This window comes from Pinus tabuliformis, chromosome 7, assembly GCF_031772625.1.
Source record: "Pinus tabuliformis cultivar Carrire ecotype Pingquan chromosome 7, CPIR1, whole genome shotgun sequence".
NCBI lineage: Eukaryota > Viridiplantae > Streptophyta > Pinopsida > Pinales > Pinaceae > Pinus > Pinus tabuliformis.
Window position 1 is genome coordinate 715,003,404 of NC_142293.1, and position 17,308 is coordinate 715,020,711.

The following is a 17,308-nucleotide window of genomic DNA, read 5'->3' on the forward strand; positions in this document are numbered from 1 at the left end:
GTAAAATGGAATATTCGTACAAAGGTACAAGGGGCAATATTTGATTGTTTTGTTTGTTTGTTGACATTGGTTTCTTTTCATACTATTATGATGAGACTATGGTACAGATTTGGCCCTCCGATGCTGTCTTAGTGAACAAAACCATAACAAATATGTATCTGAAGATACCAACAGAGGAGGAAATCATCCTTACATAAAAGGCCTTGCAATTGCAACATGTTGCCACCATCTTTGCCAATGGAAATCTTACGTGAGTAAGTTACTGATTTTTTCATGATCATAGATAAGGCAATAGTGGTTTGATTTTTTCAATTGGTTTTTAGTAACCTGTGGTTGTTGAGAAAACATTTCTGTTGTTTGAAAACAAAAGATTTACTCTAAGTGTTATGAATTTATACCTTGATTTACATTACATCACATGCTGTTATTAGCATGGCCCTATGCTGAATTTTTATTTATTTGTTCTGTTCTGAAATGCTTCAGAAAATTAGTATTTCAGCCACCATTTGTTTGACAAGACATTGCTTGCCACATGTTATGATTTCTTTTCAACTTTCTTACATGTAAAATGACTGCTTTTTAGTTCTTTATTTTGTCTGCACATAGAATGCTGTTGTGAACCGTTAATCTGTTCAAGAACGTTAAAATATTATTTTCCAGTTTGTTAGTGAGCTCAAGTGTGGATGGTCGTTCATTGCCAATGATTCATTCAATCCCCATTTTCTCTTTCATGCTACTACAGACACTTCACAATCACAATCTCACACAAAAGACTCACCATATTGTCATATACATATCAAGGTTGCCAGAGCACAGAGAAGAGTGGGATTGTCTGCTATATATATATATATATATATATACACTCACACACATTATGAAGGTAGAAATGACATCCATTTTACATTAATAAAATCATTTAAGCATCGAGCATCTAGAATTTAGATAATTAGATTCTAGCAATTGCAAACAAACATGCACATTTTTAAGCCACATAAATCAAAGTTGACCATTAACTTATGGAATGAAATAGGTTATTGCACTGAGAGGAACTCTACATGTTGGTTTTGTAGCTTCAGAAGGTCTTCTCCATAAGTTTGTGTCTAGCATGCAGGAGAAGAAGTCCTCTTTAGGTGGTTGTTTGAGAGGAGCAACTAATATGATCTCCTTCCTAAGTTTTAACTTAGGAAAAAGTACATTGATTAATTATTTAATTAATGTTGACTTTGGGCTAATGTTTTTCTAAGGATAAATAATTAATTATTTAAGTGACTTAGATCTAATCTCCATTGTTGATCAAAGAAAGCTAGGATTTAATCCTAGCCCTCAATCACTTTAGAGATTAGGGATTTGGCCCATGGAGAAATTATAAAGAGAACCTATGGGAGAGGATGAAGACACATTACAGTGCTATTATGGAGGGAGTGATTTTTTCAAGGAGTCAGAGACTCCAGGATTGAAGAGAAGGGAGAAAGATTGCAGCAGGGGAATTCCAGGAGCAAGTTTCAGGGAGGCCAAATCTAGAAGAGAGAGGCTGAATTACTAAAGAGGAGGTCCCAATTTTGGAGGGAGGTTGAATTATTCAGGGTGTTGATTTTTCTCTAGTGTGCAGGGGATGTATGAAGGGAGAAAGAGGGACTGAGTTAGCTAGTAAAGGAGGCTTATTTTACAGAGCTGAAATCTTCAGGAGGTTCGAGTTCTAGGAGGGCCGAATTCCTTTAGGCCAGTTTTCCAGAGGGGCCGATTTCCAAGTTCCAACAATAGTTATTTTTTGTGTTCTCTGTCGGTCTAGGCCCTAATTTTCCTAAGTAATATAAAGTGAAGGAAGATTGTTTGGTCATAATTTTTTTTTTCTGTAGTGTGACTAATTTTCCCTATTTTATTTCCGCTCAATGTTACGGGAACTGCCCCCCCAGTTTAAGAGGCGGAGTCGTGTCTCGGATAGATTTGTTGGTGATCCTCAGGCAGAACCACGGTTCCAAAAATTGGAATTGCAGTTCTGCCCTTTTCCATGGTTCCTAGGCTTTTGGAACCGTGACGGTTCCAAACTGCAGTTCCTCCATGGTTCCAAAAACTGCTCACACGGTTCCGCAGGGATTTTTTTTGGAGTTTTCAAACTGTTATGTGCATAACTATGCTTCCCAAACACTCCCAAGGCACCCCCTTGATGTTGCTCCCTAATGGTAATGTTAAATTCTTAAAGTAAAAGTGACATTCTCCTTTATCTTTCTTTTTCATCTTTTTATTTAAATTTTTAACATTTTCATGAAATGACTCATCATGTTTGAGAGTGGTTCCAACCCCGTCAAACTTCATATGGAGAAAATAGAATTTCATATCCCATTCAAAATTCGTTAGACTTAACAGTTTTTAGGATTTCAGGCTCAATGGATTGTGGCATTTCATTAGATTATATCATGTATGAGGGTATGTGATTGACGTTTAATGAAGAGCGCGAAGCCCTATAAGGCTATATGTACCCCAATGTTGGTGGTGTTGATTGTTGAACTCCTTTGTCATAGCCTTAGCAAAAATGTACCCTTCACTCAAGTCAAAGTCATTGATAAGGCATGTTAAGCTTTCTATACCATATTATAATGCTTGGATTAGGCCATTTCATCAAAATTTTGGCAATGTTGACTAATATCCCTAGAGAATCGAAGTAGAGGCAAATGGTAGACAAGAGAGGAATCTTGATTCAAGATGGATGATGCTCTTATAATTAATCATTGATGTATAATGGATGCCATATATATCTTGATTTATGTACAAATATGCATGTTTTCATATATTTACAACTAATTTGGTATTTTGGATGTTTTATTTTTTTTAAATATAAATGCATAAGAATATATATATATATATATATACGCTTTCGAGATGCTTCGCTTCCAAAAAATGACCCTGCTTCATGCAACATTGTTTTCACTGCAAATTTAGTTCTTGAATGTTAAAATTCAGATTTTATGGAGTAAATAATTTTTGGGTATAAAATAATTGTTGAGGTATAAATGAATCAGATATGGTATTAGAGTTTTAACACAACCCAATATGGGGGAGATGTTGCAGTGTTTGCAAAATGATGTGTTAAATCAAAATATTAATAATAATAAAACATATTGTCGACTCAATTAAAAAAGTTATTAAAATGATAAATCGATTCAATTCAATTTGCTATATTATAATTTCATTTTTGTTAATAAAGTTACAAATAATTTTTTTGATGAAAAAATGATAATATGCATATTACATTAAAATAAATTTAAATAATAATGATTCATATTCATAACCATGATATTTCAAGACATATAATTAATAAACATATAAAAACTTAATAAATTTAATTAATAAATATATAATTAGAAATAATAATATTTCTTTATATAGAGATGTGAAATATATATAAAATATATATAATAGCTATAAATTAAGACCCGTTTTACCATATAAATTAAAATAATGATTCATATTCATAACCATTATATTTCAGAATTTTGTATTTAAATTTAATTAATAAGCATAGAAAAATTTAATTCTTTTTCTCTCTCAACACATTAAAAAATTAGATTATAAAATTATAAAGCATGTCAAAGAAAAATGTCAAACACATATATATGTAACTATATGTATAAGGGTTTTAATAAAATTAAAAATAAGAATATTTATGTATATACAAATGTGAAATTTACATAAATATAAATATTATTATTAAGAACCAACATAGATCCATCTTAACTTTGGATCTTACTAGGCCTTGAGAGGAATCAGATCTCTCAAGGTGCAAATGTTTCTTCAAGTTTTGCACTCAAAAAGAGGTTTGCACCTTGAGAGATTTTATCCCTTTCGGTAGTTAATAGATCTGGGATTAAGATGGATCTATGTTGGTCTAGCAACTATCAACAATAACATGACCAAATAGTTATGCTTATAAAATATGTCATCTACACACCAAAGTACGTAGGCTAAACGATACAGTGCCTCGGAACAATAAATTGAGCTAGTTTGCTAAACACCACTCTGTAGAAGAAATGTTCACCAATTATGAAAGCACCCATGTTGCCAAATGTTGTAGTTGTGGGGTAGCATCGCCATGCATGTTCCACCACTCCTTGACAAGCAATGTTCCACCATCACTTATATCAAGATCCTCATCATTAGTATCATCCTTCATTATTTTCCTTTTGTCTAGATTTTGCATCTACCTCAATCTGCTAGGGACATTTGTTGACATAATCCAATTTCGATGATACTACTAATCCAAGCCTTAAAATATGGTAGAAAAAGATTTAAAATGCCTGATAAATGATTTTATTTTGAGTGAAGGGTACATTTTTGGTAAGGCCATGATAAGGGAGTTCAACGACACCACCAACATGTAGGGCTTGGTGCTCTTGATTAAATGCCAATCACACACTCTCATATGTGATAGAATCCAATGAAAATGGTGCAAACCTATTGTTCTTTAAATCTTGAAAATTGCAGTGTTACATGACTCTAGTTACTCGCCGAGTGGGCCGAGTATGGCCAAGTCAACCACCAAACAAGCCACTTGGCCATACTCGGCCCCTCATACTTGGAACTCGATGGACTTAGTCAAACTTGGTCAAACTTGCCCTGACTCACCATTTTTCCTGTTAAAGAGGGCTTTTACTTGTTGAAGGAGCCACTTCACTTCATGATCAAGTAGCGATGATTGGACAGTGACGATCCAACAACTCTCGAGTCTCCTCCAACATCCAACGACCATCTGCTAGGCAACGATCAAGGTAGGCATCTCAATCGATTATTTCAGTTTGAATTTTTTTATTTTTATTTTTTAATTTGTTTTCTGTGCTGTGATAGGTGCCTGCGACTCGCGAGCTTGTCTTAGGGCTACAGACGTCTCGTGACCCTGAGACAAGCTCGCGGGCACTTGTGACAGCCAGAGTGCAGCACTTTGGATGTGATAGGCACCCGCGGGCCTGTATTTAAAAATAAAATAAAAAATTTAGAACTTTGTTATAATTTAAAGTTTAAACATTTAGTTAATTAATTTATTTTTATAATTGGTTATTTATTATTTTTAATTTTATTTTAAATTTGTTATCAGGGGGTCTTGTAGGCCTGTCTCAGGGTCTAGAACACTTTTGTGGCCTTGAGACAGGCCTGCAGGACCCCTGGTAACAAATTAAAAAAATATAAATTAAAAAATATAAATTTTGATTTTTTTTCTAATTATAATTATAATTGTTATTTAATATTTAGAATCCCTATGTGTCTGTAACAGTGGACAAAGGCCTGCAACAACACCAGGTATAGGGCATTGTAAGCCTTTGCAGCCCAGAGACAGACCCACAAAAGCCTATAACAACACAATGTTGTTCCTGGCCTCTGTGGGCCTGTATTAGGGACATAGAGGCCTGCAACATACCCTTTATTCGATGCTATTGCAGGCCACTGTGGGCCTTTTTTCATTGCAAAGGCCTGATGCTATTGTAGGCCACGGTGGGCCTTTTTTCATTGCAGGCCTCTGCAATAAGAAAAAAATTACAAATTTCTAATATATTTTGTCTAAAATCAAATTGTTATCTTGATTCCATGCCTCCTAATGTTGAAGAATGTAACTAGGTTCGGTCTTAATAAACTGTATTTGAGTCATAATGAAGTGTATCTATAAAAAATAAAGAAAAATAAATATAATTATTATTATTATGACTTTTTAAAGCATGGGTTTCATGCTTGAGTCATGATGTTTTAGGTCAAAGTCCCCATTGAGGACTTGTAGGTTTTATATTAAGTCATTAGAGTCATTGTCCATTTAATGAGACCCTTCTTGGGCTTTTGAATCATGTAAAAATAATTATTATTGAGTAAAATAAGTCATTTGTCACCTCCACACCAAGTCGACCCTTACCTGATCAAGTCGACCTACATGAGGGTAATTCGAATTCCAGAAGACGCTATATATACAGTGCAGTTCGATTCATTTGGACGTCATTCACAAGTTCGATATACAAGTAGAAGAAGCATAAGTATATGAAATTGCAAGAGAAGAAGAAGGATTGCTAGATCAAAATTTTTCTGGGTCATCTCTCTCAGATGTGTGAATTTAATGGGCTACTGCTGCTGAGTCGAAGTTCTGCTGTTGGGTCTAATTTCTGTTGCTAGGGAGATCAAAATTCTACTGCTGCAAGATTGAAGTACTAGGTCGAAGTTGTTGCTGGAAGGTTATCATCTAAAGAAGAAAGGAAGGGCTGACTTGGTGATTGGAGGAAGTCTGTGTCTAGGTCAAGAAGTCTTGGATCATCTCGTGAAATTATTTAAGGAAGAGTTTCCCCTAGATAGGGGTTTTTCCCTGATTGTTCGCCTACATTTGGTGTCTTTGATCTTCATGTTATGGTTATTGATAATTGCTTGATGAACTAAGTTAAAAGAAGATCACAAGAAAGTTAATAACATAAGAATATCAAAAGTAATTATCAACATAAAGAAAATCTTTCTGCCTTTCTGATTTTCCAACATGGTATGCTAAGGTGAAGAAGAAGGAAAAAGGTAGCCTGAAGATCCATTGAAAGGAGAATAAGGAGTTTTTAAGAAGTTTGAATAAGGGAGAAGGATCATATAAGAAGTCAAGCCTACTATCTTCAAGAACAATGTCTAACTCAATGAAGGGAGAAAAAAAAATTAGGAGCAACCAATTATGAGGCATGGAAAAAGAGGATAGATCTCATCCTCGAGAAGAATAAAGTCTTGGATCTAGTCAAAGGAAAAGTAAAGAAGCCTACAAATGAATCAAGTGATGTAGAAAAGGAAAAGTTCAGAGAAACAAAGATATTGGCCATGACCCTAATGGTGGATGGAATAAAGGATAACCTCATCCCATATATATCTAACATAGATTCCGCTCAACAGATGTATGAGGCCTTATCCAAATTATTCACAATCAAGAATCTTGGTCAAATTGCAAGTCTTAAGAATGAACTAAGAACTATGAAGATGACAAAGGAGGACACTGTGGCATCCTTCTTTGTAAGAATAGCTAGAATCAGAGATGAACTCTAGGCAATAGATGAGATAGTACTTGAAAAGGAGCTTGTAATCACTGCACTTCTAGGATTACCAACATCTTGGAGTGCCTTTTCATCAGGTATCAACAGTTGGAAGGAAACTCCTACATTTGAACAATTATGGAATGCATGTAGTCAAGAAGAAGTCAGAATTTCATTAGTAAGCAACAAAGAGAATGAAGAGGAGAAAATTTCAAATGCCTATTCTGCTCATCACAAGAACAAAGGAACCTTCAAGAAGTCTAAAGGGTCTAGAAGGAAGGTAGACCTATCCAAGATAGAATGCTACAATTGTCACAAGATGGGTCACTATAGAAATGATTGTCCCAACAATCTAAGAAATAAAAGGAGAAACAAGGATCAAGCAAATGTTGCAGAAGAAGGATCTCAAAAGAATAAAAATAAAGGACTTATACTATTAAGTCCCTCTACTCTAAGTTTTTGAATTTTTTTCCTTTGTACTTTGATTTTTAGTACTTATAGGTTTAACATGCTTTGGAAAAACATTTTTGAATTGTTTTGATAAAGTTATAGGTATCCCTCGAGATTGGATTAAGAGGGAGCCCTCACCATTTTTTCCAAAGATAAGTATCTTATTCCTTGTATTATCCTTTTTATATTTGGTTTCCTTCTCCTGTCTAAATGAGGTTGTACTAGATGCTAATAACATTTCTTTTCATATTTTTCTTGTTTAGGAAAAGCTTGCTGATATGCTGAAAGGTTATGGAGAAGACCTCGCAAAACAAAGCTTGATAGAAGTTCTATTGAAATTGATGTCCTACAAGGTTTGTTAGGAAACAACTCAAAGGTATGTCTTAGACCATAAGCTTTGTTTTCTTTGCCATAAAGGTATTATTCATTCATTCTAATAAATCTGCTTTACATCACTAACAAGTGTTATGTCTAGGACCTTTGAGTCTTAAAGATTCTTATTTGGGCGATTAATCATTAGATTAAATCCACCCTCATTAAAATCATCATGTTTATGAAACCCTAAAAGGTTCTCTGTAAAGCCCTAACCTAAGGGTATGCTAATGTGAAAACCCTAGTCTACTTAGGGTTACTAATGAAATTTAGAAAATACTATTCTTTTGATGTTTGGGGTTTTGATGGTAATGTCATGTTTGGGGCTTGCCCTAGTCCTTTAGGGTTGGATGCTAATGTATTCCTAGACCTTGAGGTTTTGGTAAATTAGGTTTTATGAGCAAAACCCTTGTAATATCTAGAGTAAGCTCCTAGGAATGAAACCCTAGGTGTATTTTTGTCCATTTGATTAAAACCCTAGCCTAATCAAGATTGTTATATGTCTGACTTTAAATGTATTGATATTTGTGTCTTGGGGCTACCTAGTGGATATTAATATGTTTTTGCATGATTATGAAATCCTAGATATGTATATGTGCTAACCAAATTACTGATGCTTGTAGTGTGCAAAATTTTAGGGTTTACAAATAAGCCTTAGTAAAAGTTCGATATTCTAAGATATGGTGATATTGTTTCCATTATGATGATAAAATCTAGGGTTTACAACAAACCCTAGTAGAAGTTGATTGTGCTGTGATTGGTTTTATTTGTTGACATCTAAGGCTGAATGTCTCAAAGATGGAATCTAGGGTTTGCATTAAATCCTAATAGAAGTCTAACATATGAATTCTAAAGGTGTTAGATGCATTGTAGAACTACACTTGTTTGAATTGCTTCTAGGGTTTGCAATATATTATAGTAAGAGTATGTCATATCTCTGGAAGAAATATTGAGGCCCTAGATATAATGAGACTGATATCTTGATTGAGTTACTGATGTGATCTAAGGGTTATAACATAACCGGAGCAAGAAGTTGAGGTTTAAAAGTATGTCTCTTGTTGATTATGAACCTAACAAAGTTTAGGTATTTGATGTATAAAATCTAATGCTTCCATTATTGTATGATTATGATATAGTTAACTTCATGCTTCTGTATATGTGTTTGGTTGTACTTGCTATCTAAGTTGTGTAGGTGCATAATCTTCAAGATGTTGAAGATATTCGTGAGAAAAGTTGATTTGATTGATAAGCATGATGAAGGAAGATATATGAATGATGATGATCAAGATGACATTGATAAGAAGGATTGAAGCCATGAAAGATTCTCCAATGTCATGAAAAGAAGTTGATCTCCCTAAGTTAAGAGGGAGCCTGGATAAAAGAAATTTGCCAAGTTGAAAGGGAGGGCATATTATAGTCATGATGGATACCTTGAAGAAGAAATTGGAGAATGTATATTTGGGTGTTGCTGAAAGATGGAAAGCAGGATCCGGTTGTAGAAAATATTGCTGCATGTGTAGTAGGAAAGGAAGCTGTATGGTTAAAGAAATTTCTATTGAGATTCATTTGGGAATTGTCTAAGTCCTATTGTGATAAATTGTGAAGCAACATCAGGATGTTTGAAGACCCCGAAGGTTTGTGTTTACTTATGTGTAAGGTTGTTACTGATTGGGGTTGTGATTGTTCAGGTAAATCTCTTAAAATTTTGGAAGCATGCTTGATGTTACCGATTTGTTTGATCGAGAGAGATTTGATCTGTTGAGGCTTTGTGTGTAATATACAATGCCTGGGAAGACATCTGGCCGACCTGTGTGTTGATGTCTAGTTCCCGAAGTAGGGAGGCTGGCGTTGGTCATTGAGCACTAATCTTGTATTACGTGTTGATTTGTGGTAGCATCAGATGTTCTCTAGCCATGAAAATTGGTGGAGAGGCTAAAGCACATGAGATATCAAAGACCCAGAAATGGTTTGGGGCAATTCCACCCGGTTAGAGAGATATTAAAGTAATTAATATTTTTAATGGAGTTCCTAAGTCTAAACTTAGGAAAATTAAAACATTAATGGTTAATAATATAAAACTGGGTGATAATGTTCTAAATGACATGGATCAAGCCAAATCTAATCTTAGACGTTGATTAGAGACTTAATCTCAACCGTTGAAGACTCAATAGAAAAAGTATAAGAGGAGGCTTGAGGGTCAGTTGGAGATACACCAAGATTGATCAATCAGTTCGATTTCCTGGAGCGGGTTTGCTGAGAAAATTCGAACAAGTGATCTGTTGCAGCGAGGGGCAGTGAGTACATAGTGTAGAGGCAGAGATAGTGCTAGAGGGTCAACACAGTGATTGAAGAGGATGATGCAGAGCCAGCTAGAGCTACGTAGAGGTAGCTAGAGACTGCACAGAGGGTTCTAGAGTTACGCTAAGGATGGCAGGGCTGACACAGAGCCTTGAAGAAGCGTTAGAAGGATTTTCGTGGGGCAGACTTGCTGAATGTCTGTGTCGGAGAAGAGGTATTACTGTCGTTTAAAAATCTTTGTTGGCAGAGCCAGTTTGGCACCCTAGTTGTACTCTAGAAATTTGCATAATAATAAAACCCTCAGAACTGCTGCACCAATTTTCTCGCATTGGGTTTTTCCAGGGACGATTGTCCAAAAGTAACGGTGTCCCTTGTGTGTTTGTCTAGTATTTCAGTTGCTGATCTGTATATGAGTTAAGGCTACATTTGTGTTTATTTTCAATATTTATATGTATAAATAACTTGTTAATGGAATAAACAAGTAGGTGAAATAAACCAGATAATGCAGTAGGAATTTCTGACGTGTCAGACTTAGAAATTTCAACATTACGCACCTAGCTCTCTGGGTTGATGGTTAGCAAGTAAGCTTGATGGTACCTAGAGAGGCTGAAAGCTATAGTTCATCTTAGTCCTACTTGGATAGATTACCCTGGTCAGAAATATAGTCCGTGGCACAATGTGTGCCTAAACTCTTTGTGGTTCATGTGTTTTGAGATCTTCCATGCACTTGTATATATATGTGTAATTATGAATACCTCCCTAGTTAAGGGGGAGTGTTGAAGAATGTAACTAGGTTCGATCTTCATAAATTGTATTTGAGTCATAATGAAATGTATTTATCAAAAAGAAAGAAAAATAAATTTTATTACTATTATTATGACTTATTAAAGCATGGGTTTCATGCTTGGGTCATCATGTTTTAGGTCAAAGTCCCCATTGAGGACTTGTAGGTTTTATATAGGTCATTAGAGTCATTGTCCATTTAATGAGACCCTTCTTGGGCTTTTGAATCATGTAAAAAGAATTATTATTGAGTAAAATAAGTCATTTGTCACCTCCACACCAAGTCGACCCTCATCTGATCAAGTTGGCCTACATGAGGGTGATTCGAACTCCAGAAGAGGCTATATATACAGTGTAGTTCGATTCATTTGGATATTAGTCACATGTTCGATATACAAGTAGAAGAAGCAGAAGTACACAAAATTGTAGGAGAAGAAGAAGGATTGCTAGATCGAAGTCTTTTTGGGTCATCTCTCTCACACGTTTGAATTTACGAGGCTATTACAACTGGGTCGAAGTTTTGCTGTTGGGTCGAAGTTTTGTTGATGGGTCTAAGTTCTGTTGTTGGGGAGATCGAAATTCTATTGCTGCAAGATCGAAGTACTAGGTCGAAGTTATTGATGGAAGGTTATCATCTACAAAAGAAAGGAATGGCTGACTTGGTGATTGGAGGAAGTCTGTGTCTAGGTCAAGAAGTCCTGGATCATCTCATGAAACTATTTAAGAAAGAGTTGTTGACTGGGCTTTCCCCTAGATAGGGGTTTTGCCTTGGTTGTCTGCCTACATCCGGTGTCTTGGATCTTCATGTTATGGTTATTGATAATTGCTTGATGAACTAAGTTAAAAGAAGAAGACAAGAAAGTTAATAAGAACATAAGAATATCAAAAGTAATTATCAACATAAAGAAAATCTTTCTGCCTTTCTGATTTTCCAACACCTATGGCTAAATGCAAGTCTAGAAGGCCTCTTGATGAAGCTTGGGAATATGGTACTCGTGAAGATCCCAATTCTGACGAGAGAATCAAATGCAACTTTTGTCCCATTGTGGTGTTTGGGGGCATAAATAGATTGAAATACGACTTGGCTAGAATAGTGGGTAGAGATGTGGTAATTTGTGATCATTGCCTTCCAGAAGTGACAATGCAAATGCAAGCTAATTTGGATGCCATTCAAGAACAAAATGCTAAGAGAGCAAGAACGAAGCGTGAGACAACAACAATGAGTGGATCTCAGACACAATTACAGGGTCAACATGTTCTGCCTCATGAAATGTTGTAGGAAATGCATCTCATATAACATTCTGGGAAACCCAACCTTGGGAGAAAACCCAACAACTTTTCTTAGGAGAAATTATTCTTCAGCAAGGTTTACAAATCAACAATTTGTCTAAAAATATGTGCCAATAATCCAAGTCAAATAATAGTCAAGCCCGGTCAAAACATTTGTTGGTCAACACTAGTCAAAGTTCAAACAGCCCAAACATCAGAAATTCAACACTGGTCAACTCAGCATGGTCAAACTAGCATGCGGTCAAACTTCAACCATATAGTCAACTATGGTTTGCAATCAAATCCCTGTGGTCAACAATATGCACATGTGTCCTTCTTGCAGTCAACTGCAGTTCAGTCAACTTTGGTCAACTTGGTCCAATAAGAACTCGGTCAACCTTAGTCAAAGTTTGGTCAAATAGAGATCAGACTTACTGGTCAAATTTGTCCTTCTTACAAGTGCGGCCTTAAGAATATGAATAGAAATGATGAAAAGACTTGCTCTTCGTTGGTCTCCAAACGAGGTGCCTTAACATCTTATTTATACACGTCTAGGGGGTGTGACAACCCAAGGGACACGACCCTTCATTGGCTGGATGAATTGACTTTTCTTGGGCTGACTTGAATTTTCCAAAATAATAATTTGCATATTGCATCTAGGGCCAGCTTGAAGATCCTTTAGCCATGTGGGAATACCTCCCGATGCTACACAAAAATCAAAACTCCCTCTTAGCAAGAGAGCTATTCTCCTTAGTTGAAATTTCTCCTCCACTAGAAAAGTTCATGAGCTTCCTATGTTGATGTTGTGTCTCCTCACATGCATGTCTATAGATCACTCCATCTTGGAGCAAGTAATGTGAGTATCCTGGGTCATTTACACATAGACAAATCAGCATGGTCCCATGGGTAATTGTATCAATCTCCCTTGGTCAAATCAGCATGACCCAACCAAATCAGGATGGCTTGTTAGGAGAAAGTTATCCTTGGGCCATTCACCCCCAGGCAAATCCGCATGGCCTAGCCAAATCCGCATGGCTTCTTAGGTGAATGTATCATTCTTCCCTGGTCAAATCAGCATGACCCTATGGATGCCAAATCATCAAGGCTTCAATGGAAGAATGTTTTCCCTATGCTATAGTTGCCTTGGGCCATTCACCCCTAGCCAAATCAGTATGGCCCCATGGGTGAATGTATCATCCCCCCCACTAGTCAAATCAACATGACCCCATGCAATAATGTCTGCCCATTCTTACATGCATCAATACTTCAAGCCATTCACCCCTAGCCAAATCAGCATGGCCCACTGGGTGAATGTATCATTCTGCCCTAGTCAAATCAGCTTGAACTTGTGGGAGAATGTTTGCCCTATTCAACAAGCTGCAGAAACATAAACACTCCCTCTCAATGAGGAAGACATTCTGTATCATGCCAAACTTGTCTCTGAAGTATACAAACTTCACTCTAGACATAGACTTGGTGAGAATGTTGATAATCTGCTCATCCATTGATATGTATTGGAGCTTCACTGCTCCCTTCTGCACCATGTCTGGATGAAGTGATATTTGATCTCAATGTGCTTCGACTTGTCATAAAAAAAGCCTAGATTCTCCGAACACTTGACACAACTTTGATTATCACAATATATTAAGGTTGTCTCTAGCTCCTGATCAAATAGCCCTACAAGTAGCTTCCAAAGCCACATTGCTTCATGACTTGCAGCACTGGTTGCGATATACTATGCCTCTGCTGTATTGAGTGCGACAGAAGTTTGCTTCCTGCTAAACTAGAATATTATGGCTGATCCCAAGCTAAAGCAACACCTCGAGGTGTTGTTTTTCTCTTTCTTTCCTTTGCACTCTTGGTCCAATTTGAATTCTTATATGCTTGTAACCTCACTTCACCACCCAAGACATGTCTTACATAATTCAAGGGCTAAAATATTAATTATGAAGACTGACCATAGCTCCAAAATTCAACACCTGCGTATATATATAATGATTAATATAAGACATGTTCTTCATTTCGGTTTCAAAATAGAAAATTTTGAATTTTGAATTTTTGGCTCCAAAGTTGTCAAGTCGCCCCTCCCTCAAGTAAAGCCAGCCCTAGTTGAAGTGACACCCATACAGGCCAACCATAACACTACATGTATGGCACTCGACCTCTTCCTTCAAGCACAATTCAATCTCTCACACAACAAGATATCTTCTGGGCATCCAATCGAAGGAGAAGAACAAGAAGGGTGAAGAAGGACAAAGACATCTCTAGATTTCTCTTTCTCTATCTCGCACGTGTGAAAACCTCTTTCTGCAGCTTTGCATGTGTGGTTTCTGGTCAGCACGTCCGAAATTTTGGGTAGCAGGGTCGAGTTTTTTGGGCAGAAGATTGACTTGACAAGAGTGAAATTTGACCAGGTTTGACCATTGTATTGTTGGTCAGTTTGACCATCATATTTGACTAGAAGAATTAGGTGTATCTCTCTTTGAACTGAAGAATTTCTCTAAGGAAAAGGTTGTTGGGTTTTTTCCCCAAGTGAGTTTTTCTCCGGGTAAATATTGTGTTATATTTATGCATTGTGATCTCTATTGTCCTTGTGCATTTACGGTTGAATTTCTGAAGTGTAGTTGCGTAATGATAAACTGGAAGTGCTAAAACAATACATACATCGTTAGAAGTAATTATTAGTTTTTCAGAAATTAGTGCTTGTATCTATTGCACTTGAAAAATCAACAAGTATGTCAACACATGCTTTGTCGCATGCCTCGGCTCAACCATAAACTGACCAACTTCCTTCACTAGATCCATCACCACAACTGCTTTCTGGTCTGCCTGAGTGGGTACTCCCACTGACACTGAAGCAAATCTTCTTGTGGAAATCCTGGCTACTCCCTTCGTCATTGAAGACCACCTTCCACTGCTGCTTCCTCTATTACTGAAGCATACATTGCTGTCTGGCATGGTCCCCTCATAAAAGGCATACCGCTCCTAGAGATCTCATGTCTCTGAGCATCTTGTTTGGCAACCTCAACCCATGACATCCACTTGGAAGGCTGTGTTGAAAAGTGTAACTAGGTTCGGTCTTCATAATGACATGTAATTGACTTTTGTAGATGATAGAAAAATAAAATTATTTTTGTAAGCTTTGCTTCATGGGTTTCATGAGAAAGTGATTTTATTTTAGATGGCTCCCATTGAGAGCCTTGGGATTTGTCATTTAAGTCAAAGAGTAAATGTCATGTATGAAGAGCCCTTCTTGGGCATGTGTCAAATGTATTTGAGTCATTAGCATTGTCAAATAGCCCTCCAACGACAAGCACTAATACTCCTCTTCAAGTCGGCTCATTCAAGGAGATACATCCATTCGATGCTCAAGTCAGCTCATAATTATATGGACGAATTACTATTAAAAAAAGGCTAGGCTCTTCACATTAGCACAGTTTAGACTTCGCATATCTCTGAGATTTCACAGAGAAGAAGATCGGATTTCTTAGATTCTTGGAGACAACAACAAGTTCATATACACCATAGAAAGGAGGTAAGTTCAGACAGAGGTTGAAGAGACATCTAAGGGAAAGCGAGGATCTGTCCAAGGACAACAAGGACACATCTCTCAGAAGTTCTCAAATGGGCTAAATAGAAGTTCGGATCTCCAGTACTGAAATGAATTTGGATAATGAAGGCAACAGGGATATGTTTTAAGGGTAATCATAGATTCAGATCATAGAAAGAAGGTACTGAAAGGGTAGCGAAGGTCTCTCTTGATAAAGGGAATGTAAGGACTTTTCAAGGGACAACAAGGAGTCAAGGAGCTCATATATAATCATAGTCAAGGAAGCATGAAGTTCAGACTTCTGGAAGCCACATATCTGCGTTCTAATGAAGCCACAAAAATTTGGTATGTTGTTATGACAGTGGTGAGTTTCCATGTCACCACAGTTCGATAGGAGATGATCTCAGTTCATGGTGATAAGCAAAGAAAGTTGAAGTGGAAGAGGAGGAGTCAAGCAGAAGGCTGATTATCAAGAGAGTTGGTGTATTGGTCTTGGAGTGGCTAATAAGTCAAGGGTCTTGGTCTTGGTATTCGTCAATTGAATCTCTATAAGAAGAATTTGTGTGGGTTTTCTTCTCAAAGAGTGAAAGGTTTTGGCCTTGGCTCATAGCTTACATACTGTGTCTCTTGTATATTTATGTTCATGCATTGGTCACTGTTTGATGATGAAGAACACTAATAATCTAACAAGAAGAAGATCCTAATCTAAAGAATAAAAATGCATTCAAAAACAATGACTAATCTAAGAGAAATCACCTAATGCTAATGCCCTAGATTTCGAAACATGGAATGAGAGCTAAGGTTCTAAAGTCAAAGGAAGAGCATCTAATCAAAGAGACACTCAAGGATTGAGTTTCAAGAGAGGCATCTAAGCAAGTCGAAGGCTATCAAAGAAAAGGATCAAGATCTACATTGAAGAATAAAACCCTAGAAGCAATTATGATCTGAACTCATTCACTACCAAAGTAGTTGAAGTATCTTGAAAGCAACAAGGCATTATCATCTTCAAAGCTATGAGGCAAGTTCCTTCTCATTGAAGCAAGGATCCTCTCTGAAGAAGATCATCCAAGGAAGCAGCAAAGAAATCCTCATCAATCACCGACATCAAAAGGAGCTAGATCAAAAGGCGTTGTCTTCTTAATTGAAGAAAGGCGTTTTCATTTGGAAGAAGATCATGCAAAAGGGAGCACTAATACATCTTCTTCAACCATCATCAAAGTGATCAAGATGAAGATTTCATCTTCACTTGTCAAGTAAGTTTCTTTCATTCTTTAATCAAATTTGGTAAAAATGACTTCGTGTTTACATGGAGATCTATAAGCTGGTTGGGTCATCGAAATTCCTTGCATGAAAAAGGAGGATAAACATAGTTCTCGAAGAAAGTGAAGTCATTGAACACATTAATGAAAATGGTCTCCTTTGAATTCATGGAAAGGGATTCTTATGAAAGGTCCCCTCATATAGCTATATTGGAGACATCAAAGAGATGTATATGATAAGCTCGTAAGAATATTCTCTGAAGATACGATAAAGAAGGTCACATGACTTAGATCTGATCTAC

At 36.6% G+C, this 17,308-nt stretch overlaps 1 protein-coding gene across 9 annotated transcripts in view; it reads left to right on the forward strand.

Moving 5' to 3' along the window:
• LOC149249523 (tRNA:m(4)X modification enzyme TRM13-like) overlaps positions 1-17,308 on the forward strand; it is a 306,935-nt gene that overhangs the window by 164,788 nt on the left and 124,839 nt on the right. For 6 of the 9 annotated variants that reach the window (XM_089458728.1, XM_089458732.1, XM_089458733.1 and 3 more), the window contains one exon: positions 108-254. In XM_089458728.1, the coding sequence (XP_089314854.1) occupies positions 108-254 (147 nt within the window). The remainder of the gene's footprint in view (positions 1-107; positions 255-17,308) is intronic. The other 3 variants (XR_016266777.1, XR_016266778.1, XR_016266776.1) reach the window with 1 other exon arrangement.